Here is a 9,779-nt window from a genome sequence, read left to right as displayed (position 1 = left end):
GTAAAACATCGAATCATTTATGGTTTAACATTTCGTGAATATGAATTATGTGAATATCAGAGAACACATTTATTTACATAGTCGACTGTTGCGTAGCAGCAGCTGGTGTAAAACACATTTTTTACCAACAGTCATTTCCTACACAGCTCAAAGGAAATGGCTTGTTTCAGGAAACTGAGTGACTTGTCGTTTATTGCATCAACATGTCAGCGGATCAAGGTACAGTCACATCCATGGACGTGGACGTGGCCTTTCTCAAATCCAAGAGGGGAATCCTGAAAGCAGCAGAGATGGTGAGATATTCTTCATCATCATCTTCATCATCATGGCTTTGAAACCGCTGAACTGAAGTGACAATGCCCTGGACACATTAGGAAGCTGCAGCGGACGAAGTGCATGAGGAAATAACTAAGAGGAGTCACAAGTTTGCTGTGTAATTCAGTTACTAACAATGTTACTGGAACTAGTTTGTTATGACTCGCATGTATGTTGTGAGAGCGTTTTAGAGGCTAAAGCAGAAACGGGATCAGTTGCTATAGTTTGAAAATATGAAGAGGAAACTCACAGTTTAACAGGTAGATGTTTGACCAGTTCCTCTTTCTCTGCCAGAGCTGCAACATGTTGAGTGACGGACAGGGAAAAAAAACCCTGTGAATCTCTAGTCAGGATATTACAGTTGAATTCATATCTTCTATCGTTGAACTGATCTGTTGGGTGTCGTGTCTCTTTTCCTGCTGTAGGTGACTCTGTTTGCGGCTTTTGTGGATTTCACTGTCGTGTCCACACCAAAGTACATCACAGCCACTGTGCTGGAACTTCTCATCACTTCACTGCTGCTGTCGTTGTACCTGTTCAAACTCAACAAGAGGCTGACCTTCTTCTTTTGGCCTTTAGTTGTGAGTTCTGCTCTGCAGCACGCTATTGTCATAAAGTATTCATGGTCCTTGTGAGAGGAGAGCAAGCCGCTCTACATGTTGCATTGTCCCAAGTTGTTCTCCTATTTCTCTTCAGGACGTTTTCAATTCAGTCTTTGCAGTCTTCTACTTTCTTGTCTTGAGCCTGTTGGCTATGATCACACACACCGTCACAGGCATGCTGGTTGGAGGGGTGAGATATACTTTAGCATTTATTTAATACATATAATCTCATTCTTGGTTGTTTAATTCATGAGGATTTCAGTTTCCCTCAATACTTTGTAATTTAAATTAAATCATTGCACCACTGCAGAGGATGTAACTCAAATCTGAGTCTATTTTCTGCAGATTTAACAAAACCATAACATCTTCTTGCCCCAACTCTAATACGATCCAAAGATTTACTTGCTAACTCAAAGTTGAGTCTCTACAACGCGAGAGATAAACGTGCACTGAACTCCAGATGTGTTGTATTATACCATTTACTTTTAAAATCTGCTCTGTTTGCAGATATTCACCCTCGTGTTAGCTGCTCTGTTCAGTGCAGACGGCTACATTCTCTTCAGGAACATCACGTTCAACCAGCCAAGAGGTGAAACCCAGAGTCCAAACAATCAATGAGTGAATCAATCACATCAACTCACTCCAGTGGATCATGTATTGGTACTTTAAATATATGTAAAACGTGTAACACCACGACCCACTGCTACTTATGAGTATTAGAATGTACTGTGATGCTGTTCTGCAGGCTACAATAATACGTTTTTAAGGTTTACTTTAAAGTTTGTAGTTTGCAGCATATTTAAGATGCTTGCTGTAATTATTGAGTATTAAGTGACTTTACATATTATTAAAAAAATATAAAGCTGTGACTCATTTGAACCATATTTTACAGAATTTTACATTGACACAAATAAACAACGAAGATATATGAAACACGAATTTCGTCTGTGACATGCACTGAGTGATTGTGTGTGTGTGTGTGGGGGGCGGAATCTCATTTCACATCTGGAGAAAGCAGATGTTGCTCTTTTTGGTTGCCAACTTCCGCGCTGTCAGTGTTTCCGTTTCCACCCCGAGCTGCCTCCACACAGCCCCCTCTCTCTTTTTCTCTCTCTCTCTCTCTCTCTCTCTCTCTCCTCCTCCTCCTCCTGTTTTTACCTTGAGCCCGTTAGATACGCGCAGTTTGAGGAGTGTGAACTTTGGGGAGAGTTGCATCGCTTTGAGGAACAATGGGGGACATCGAGGCTCCGGGCTCTCGGCCGCCGCCGAGCCAGAACGCCCTGCTCTCGGTTCTGCCGAGCAAAGAGTTCGCCTCCTCCAAGAAAGGAATGCTGCTCCTCGCTGAAGTGGTAAGAAAAATGACCAGGGGGATCTCCTCTGCCACACACGAGGAGCTGGAGCTGTTACTGTGCCAGAGTTTCGCCCTGTGCGCGCTGGAGCCTTTGCGCGCTGCGTTTTGGGTACTTCTAAAGTTTTGTGCAGCTTTGGCGGCCAAGTGCACATTTAGAAACAACTTAAAGAGACTGTGTCACTTTGAATATAGGTCAGTCAGCTTTCCGTCACAAGGTTTCCATTAGTGAAGGGAGGAGCAGGGACATCTCACAGCAAACTTAGGATAAACGTGTGTGGAAACATCTGGATTATGGACAGCGCATGAAGACTTATCCATAAGCAGCTTATTCATTGTTAAGGCTCATCTGCAGCGTCAGCGATCGAGCTGATCAACCTCCAGGTCTCGTAGTGTTGTGTCACTTTGTGCACAATCGATTTAAACTTGTTTTTATTAGCGGTCCAAGTGGATTCCAACAAAGCAGGAACTGAAGGGCTGTGTGATGCATCATGTGTTACTTACAGGAAAGGCTCCTCTCGCAGTAGCATGAACCCTCACATCTGTGTCATGTGACGTTCTGCCCATAAGAGCAGTTGTCTCCCCCACAGTCACATCCTTCAGCCTGTTGCCATAACATGAGGCCGAGAGTACAGTCCTCACTGTGTGTGAATGCACAACTCTGCAGCCCCCTACACACACACACACACACACACACACACACACAATACTACCCCTTTACTGCCTCTTCATAGTGATTGTGATCATCACCCCTGGGCTAAAATTCTTCTTCTGTAACCCTGTTGGCTTCTGCTCACAGTCGAAGGCATAACCGTTTCCCTCTGTATGTGTTGAGATGAGGCCGCACACCTGGTTCAGGAGGAAGCGCCTCGAAGCTTCAGGAGATCTGTGGTATATGGTGCAGGGTTTAAATATCTATCTATAGGCCTATAAGTGCAATAAGTGAGAAAATCAGCCTTTCAGCTGTCGTGGGAGCTCTTTACATTTGTATGAATGTTGATTAATGTACAGAGTAAAAGTAAAGTGAATTCGGTGGAGCTCCTATCCTGTTAAAACCTGTAGAAACTGAACACGCTTCTTGGAAGTAACATTAAGGTTCAAGATGCTTTGTTCCACACAAACGATGACAATGCTTGAAATGAACACAACTGTTAGTTAGGTCCTGATCATCGAGACGAGATGTGTTTGTGTCTTATCGCCTCCGCTTTAAAATCCCAAACGTTTTCTCATTTTCCTCTGGTGGTATCTGGCTTTGCATATAATTTGGTTAATCACTTCCTGATTTTGATATTTCCATCTCTGAGGGGACGGCACTGCTTTTTTCCAGAAACTCGATATACTTGAATAAATGTTTGACTGGAATGAAAGTTTATATATATATATATATAGAAGGAACATTTTACATATTGAATGAAAAGTTTGAATAAGTAGAAACAAATCTGAATATATGTAGCTAAAGTTTGAATACGTAGAATGAGTGTTTGAACATATGGGTTCAATTATTAAACCTTAGGAATGAAAGACAGAAAATATTGAAAGAAATTAGAAGGTAGAATATTTAATTGAATATTGAGAATCCAAACCGGCTCACAGGCCCACAGTCAGTTAGTGTGACACTGTAAATACCATGGAAAAATAAATGAAACTTTTTTAGGGATGAAAAATCAAATAAAAATTCAATATTACCTTAATGCAGTCCTGGTTCTTGATTTGCAACATCAATGGTATATGATTTAAATGTTTGATAAACTCTATCTCACACTGTGTACAGTATAATTTCACTAAGTTTAGTGTCTCACAGTTTAATTGTGTTTCTGTTGCACCTCCTCAAGGCCGAGTTAGATCAGTCCCTGAAGTCAGCAGAGAGAAAACAGCTCGGAGCTTCACACTTCTGCAGAGTGTTAGTCAGACATACGCATCCTGCTGAGCGTGCATTATTATACAGTGTGCCAGACCACTGTGTACTTCTCTTTAGAAGTCTCGGTTTCCGTCAGCAACGAGCTCCAGAAGGAACGTGCACATTTTTGTAGCGTTTTGAAACGTTTCCAAAACACAGACGAGCTGTTGATGAAGGGTACGTGTTGTGGTACATGTGTGAAAAGTGTGTCTCCTCCTCCTCCTCCTCCTCATGTGGTATAAACTGAAACAATAGGGATGATTCGAATTCTTTACTCAGGGTGTTTCTGGCCTCGGGGAACTGTGATGTTTTTGAGTTTATAACTCTTCAAACTGCTCATTTAACTTTTTAGAGGCAGTAAAATGCTGTTTTCCTCCTGATCCTGTTAGAAAAGGATCAGATGTCTTAACGTCAGATCAGATGTCTTTGTCTTTTAAATGATAACACAAAGTTGTTGAAATGATTTGTTGATTAAATGTGCAACTATTTGACAGACTCGTCTGTTACAAGTCTGGCGATTCATCGTATAAATCACACTTCATGAAAAAGGCCAAAGATTCTCTGGTCCCTGCGTTTTCGTGGCTTTATGTCGTTCTGTCAGCCGAGGAGGTCAATGCTGTTTATTTAGGCAAGATTACGTTAAAACTATTGGACAGAAACTTGGTGGAAGGATGTGGTGTGGGTCAGGGGAGGGGCCATTCAATTTCGGTGTAGATCCACATTAGGGGGCAGAACCTGATATATTTTTTTTTTCAATTTCTTTAGCATTGACAGAAAAGGCGTTTTTCAACATTTTTGTTTTCTCCTGATCCGGATCTGCATTAACATGTAATGGGCTGTTTCCTGACCAACAACACATCCGTCTACTAAATTTTGTGGAAATCCGTCTGTGCATAATACTGTCTACAAACAAACAAACAAACGGACAAGGCTGAAAACACAATCTCCTTGGTGGAGGAAATAAAACATTTTTGGATTTTAGGCTGTTCACAACCAGACATTTGTTTCCCAACTAAATGATTAATTTACTCCTTGATTTAATTTACCAAGTTGGTCATAAAAGAAACAGAAGGAATCAGTTAGACTAATAATTGTTCTTACTGCCCTGGCACAGTTAAAATGTGTGATACCATGGAACTGTAGAGTATCAACATGAAGGATGATGTCCTTTACTGCCGGCCCACCCACTGATGTGTCGTGTTTCACTGCTGCACAGCGACCGTCCCGACATCCCACACATTATTCTTCAGAAGCAAACATTCACCAGGATTTTCCCAGAACCTTCAGAGAAAAATCTCACTTCGCTGTCTTGACTCTTTTTCCCTTAAAGTGCAGCAGCTGCAGCAGTTCTGGTCGAGTCAGGGGGAGTTCCTGGCCTCAGGCTGCTGTGGGATGACTGACTGAGACAAAGACAAGATGGCCGGGCCTGTTAGAGATTACAGTGTCTGGACTTGCTTTCATTTTGCACTGATATGATGCGTCCACCTCCTCTAATGCAGAGCTTCAAACACAAGCTCAGCTTTACTGCTTAACTGCACATCCAGCACGGGTTTAATCAGTGTGTGTTTGTGGGTTTGGTGTAAAAGCCTCCTGTTAATAAACATTGTCTTTTAATAGATGTATCTGCTTACAGGAAGTGGCCCTGAAGCTGTAATGCACACCGGCTCACAGCTTCGGTGCAGTGTAACATCTTGAAGGGAAAAGATTCCATTTTATTCATTATTCAGATAAAGAATGTAAATGTGCCCTCGAGCATCTTACTGAGAAATAAATAAACACACAAATTTAACAAAAAAACTGAGATTCTGTCCTTTCTTTTTTTTCTTCTTGTCTTAAACTGTCTCTCTCTCTCTTTGTTTGATATTTTGTCTTCAGGCTCTCTCCTTCATCTCGTTCGTGTGTTTCGCGGCGTCCACGGCTGCGGCCTTCGTCACCATCCCTCTGCTGGAGTTCCTGGCCGCTCTCTTCTTGTTGTTTGCTTACTCCACCAAATTCAACGAAAGGTTTAAAGGCTTCCTCTGGCCTCTTATGGTGAGATCAAACATTTTAAACATGAGATAAAAAGCTATGAAAATCCTCAAGTGCGGAAAGAAGAAAATAAGGTTAATTTTGATTATTTTCTCTCAAAGGATTTCATGAGATGTGTGTCCGCCTCCGTCATCTTCTTCATCGTCTCAATAATGGCAGTGTCTAAATATGTGGATGGGTCCTCGAAGGCTGCAGGGGTAAAGTCAACATCTCTTCATTATTACTCAGTAAACCGATGTCCAACAACTTCCCCTCCTCTAATTCTTTGTTTGATATCTCCTTCTCTTCTCAGGTGTTTGGGTTCATCGCGACCATCGTATTCGCTTTAGATTTTTACCTCATCTTTAATGAGCTCGCTACTTTCCTAAAGCAGGGAGGGGAGACCACCGAGGAGCCGTCAAGGCAGCAAGGTAACAGCACAAATAGGAATCTATATAAGAACATCTATACTGAACATGGACCCATTTGTGATTTTATATATCTGTTATTCTTGTATTAAAAAGTAAATGTTCTAATATGTAGCAGAAATAGTTTAGTATGTATGATAATTCAGTATATACGCATACATGTATTAATATATATCTATATATAGATATAGATATATGCTGTTTGAATATTCTGTGCTATATAATGCACACCCATGTTCACATCAACATAAAATATTTACTTTTCATTTATTTATATTATAAAGAAATGTGGATATACATACATAGCCCAGTTTGTTTTGCTAAGTGTTTAAAAATAGAATAGAACAGAAAACATGTTTTTTTTTATTGTATTGGTTTATATAACAAAATGCAGGTGTGGACCTCTTATAAATATAAAGAATATACACAAGGAGTGAATTTAATCATCGCCAATCATTTAAACATATTTGTTTATTGTAATAAAAGCAGTTTGCAGTGACCTCATAATCAACACTGTTTGATACCACTAGGGGGCAGTGAATATGAACCAACTTTTTACACAGCAAAGTTAACCACACCACTTCAGGGAAATAAAACCTATAAATGTTTTCTTCAACATTATAACTCAGTTAGTTTCATCATGTCTGAGTTATATTTTCACTCTGTCACTTTGTCTCATTGAAGTCACCACACTTTCCAATGTCTCTTATTTTAGTACCTGGCGAACAGGACGCACACGTGGAGAACTAACACACGTGTTTTGTCACTTTTATTTTCCAGATGAGTTTTCAGACTCTGACTCAGACTGAGACCTGGAGGGATCTTCACCAGCGGATACTCTGACAACAAGTCAACCTTTGCAGTAGAAATGTCCGCTGCTGTGCTGACATCTGTCTCGTCGTGCCTCAAGGTTACGTTATTAGTGGGTGTGCAGTAGAAATCCCACCTACACACTGACTGTGTCCTAATTACTCTCATCTGGGATTCTCTGTTCGGTCCTCTTGGGTCAAACATGTTTAAAGGGGAGGAACAGGATCCTGTGCAGTTTGAATGGGTTTCTTCTGCTGAGCATCAAATAAGTTGTTCTGTTTAGTTCATAATTCACTGCTCAATACAAGTCATTTGAAAAACAGTTATTTTCCATCCCCAAAGTCATTTTTCAGTGTCTCTGTAGATTTTGGTAAAATATAAAAGCTCTTTATCGACCTGATTCTTTAGTTATCATAAAGCTGTGAACTTGTTTGGTCGCATTATACTGAATTGTTAGAAGGTGTTTGTACCCACGTGTGAGATCATTCAGTCTAGATCGGAAATTGTGACTGATATTGACTTTTGAGCCTGTAGTGTGACCTTGATTACACACATCTTTAACACTAAATTAATGTCCGTAGTGAATAAATGTTTGCGAATGGCATCTTAAATAAGACGGGAGGCCTACACTCACTTGGCAGTTTATTAGGTACACCTCACTAAAGCTAGGGCAAGTGTTTCTGTCATTCTGTCTGCATTTATATCTACAAGGGGCGGCTAAATAACGGAAACAGCCCTCGGTATAATTCAAAACAGCATAAATTGCATCGTCCAAAATGATCTAACAGTTCAATCAACTCTGTTGAAAACTGTTAAACACTTACAAACAGAATCACCGCCCTGTGGTTAAATGCCAACCAGTGCAGTTTCAGACCTTTGACCTTTGATCACTGAGACCAAAACGGGTGCATGCAGACGGCCAACCTGAAAACATAATGGTCCACCCCGTGCATCCACTGGCTGTCGCTGGCACGGAGGCACTTTGGATTTGTTGCAGGTCGGTTGTATCAGCGTGCATTAGTTCTAGCTGGGTGTACCTAATAAATTGTCTGTAAGAAGGGTGTACTCAGCATTTATATATTACTATAAGAAATTGTACAGAATATAGACAAACTAGTTGGTGGCAGGTTGGCTGGTTTCAACCTCTGTCCAATCGTCTTAAATCTACAGGAGTGATTTGTTCAGAATTTCAGAATAATGTTTCTATTCCTTTTAAATTTGACTTTTGAATGAACAGAGTTCCTGTTCCTTCTGCGGGTCACTGCATTGCAAATCTATTCAGTGAACACAAAGTTGGAGAGCCTTTTCAGCTTGTCTGCTGTATGTGTGTATGTGTGTGTAAATAATGCATTACAGCCACTTAATGCAGTATTATTTTCTTTAATGCTAAATATCAAATATGTGAATTGTTTTTTTCCTCCAGTTTCTGCTTGTTTGTCTGATTCTTCAGTTCCTCCACTGCCACTACTGAGAAATCAGATGCACTAAAAATGCCACAGCGACTGTCTATGTAAAACACATCAGCATTAAATGAGTGTTGTAAATCAGAAATGAAAGAAGTTTGATTTAAAATTGGCGTCAGTGGCCTCTGATTTCCATTTGGGATTTAAACTGATTTGGGAAAGTTGAGCTTCGATAGTGATTTTTCACCATTGTACCTTATATGGGAGAGTTTTGTTTGTTGGGAAAGTAAAAGTGGTTCCATTTATATTAACATTCTGCTTTACATGAATGATTTTAGTCTAAAATTAAAAAAATAAACTCAAATCCAGGCAAAAGAACCAGACCACGACTGATGCTAAACAGTGTGTGATGTTTTACACAGTGTTATCACTGTCCTGTAAAACAACCCAAATCTGCAAAACTCCCAAATTTTCCACGTAAACTTAAATCAAATGGGATTTTAAATAGTTTTTTCCTATGAAGTTGGACAAATTTCCCACATGAAGGAACAGTTAATCCTTCACCTGATCACAACAAAACTTGTGTGTACACAATTTAGAAATAATCTCACGGTGAAGACGCAGTATCAACACAGGGTCATTTTAGGCACCTTGCTGAACAATTGTAGGTGAAATATAAAGTTGTGTTGTTTGTTTTTTTTACTGTTATGCTCTTTTTGTCTTTTGTGAAAAAATGTCAATAAAAACCTGAACTTTTTTCAAGGTCCAAATCACTTTATTTAATCACTAAACTCAAGTGAAGTGTTTTAATTACAAAAATACAGCTGAGTACGGCTCCGTGCTGTACAGGACAGACTGTCGTATTTATTAACATAGTTAAAAGGGAAGAAAATGAGCATCTCATTCAAACATTCATTCGTTTACACCTGATGTGTGTAAACTGTTTATATCACAACCTGGAAACAAAAC

The 9,779-nt window shown here is 40.0% G+C and overlaps 2 protein-coding genes across 2 annotated transcripts; both read left to right on the top strand.

Annotated features, from left to right (window-relative positions):
* The first annotated feature begins 11 nt into the window (after nucleotides 1–11).
* On the top strand, nucleotides 12–1,856 carry LOC118107014 (chemokine-like factor). Its single transcript, XM_035155611.2, has 4 exons — nucleotides 12–293; nucleotides 741–896; nucleotides 1,012–1,107; nucleotides 1,425–1,856. The coding sequence occupies exons 1-4, from the start codon at nucleotides 204–206 to the stop codon at nucleotides 1,533–1,535; spliced, it is 453 nt and encodes a 150-aa protein (XP_035011502.1). The 5' UTR covers nucleotides 12–203; the 3' UTR covers nucleotides 1,536–1,856.
* Nucleotides 1,857–2,021: 165 nt separating this feature from the next.
* cmtm3 (CKLF-like MARVEL transmembrane domain containing 3) lies at nucleotides 2,022–9,567 on the top strand. The gene is made up of 5 exons (XM_035155610.2): nucleotides 2,022–2,266; nucleotides 6,038–6,193; nucleotides 6,292–6,387; nucleotides 6,483–6,600; nucleotides 7,378–9,567. Exons 1-5 carry the CDS (start codon nucleotides 2,147–2,149, stop codon nucleotides 7,404–7,406), a joined length of 519 nt encoding a protein of 172 aa, XP_035011501.1. The 5' UTR covers nucleotides 2,022–2,146; the 3' UTR covers nucleotides 7,407–9,567.
* Nucleotides 9,568–9,779: the final 212 nt, after the last annotated feature.

The sequence above is a fragment of the Hippoglossus stenolepis genome, chromosome 1 (assembly GCF_022539355.2).
Source record: "Hippoglossus stenolepis isolate QCI-W04-F060 chromosome 1, HSTE1.2, whole genome shotgun sequence".
NCBI lineage: Eukaryota > Metazoa > Chordata > Actinopteri > Pleuronectiformes > Pleuronectidae > Hippoglossus > Hippoglossus stenolepis.
Note: the sequence above shows the minus strand (reverse complement) of the source record. Positions and strands in the feature narration are given on the sequence as shown.

Excerpts from the sequence above, each read along its gene's own strand:
- LOC118107014 (XM_035155611.2), top strand. The coding sequence starts at position 204 with ATGTCAGCGGATCAAGGTACAGTCACATCCATGGACGTGGACGTGGCC. Across the intron at positions 294-740 it reads TCCTGAAAGCAGCAGAGATG|GTGACTCTGTTTGCGGCTTT; the intron begins GTGAGATATTCT and ends TTCCTGCTGTAG. Across the intron at positions 897-1,011 it reads TCTTCTTTTGGCCTTTAGTT|GACGTTTTCAATTCAGTCTT; the intron begins GTGAGTTCTGCT and ends ATTTCTCTTCAG.
- cmtm3 (XM_035155610.2), top strand. The coding sequence starts at position 2,147 with ATGGGGGACATCGAGGCTCCGGGCTCTCGGCCGCCGCCGAGCCAGAAC. Across the intron at positions 2,267-6,037 it reads TGCTGCTCCTCGCTGAAGTG|GCTCTCTCCTTCATCTCGTT; the intron begins GTAAGAAAAATG and ends TTTTGTCTTCAG. Across the intron at positions 6,194-6,291 it reads GCTTCCTCTGGCCTCTTATG|GATTTCATGAGATGTGTGTC; the intron begins GTGAGATCAAAC and ends TTTCTCTCAAAG.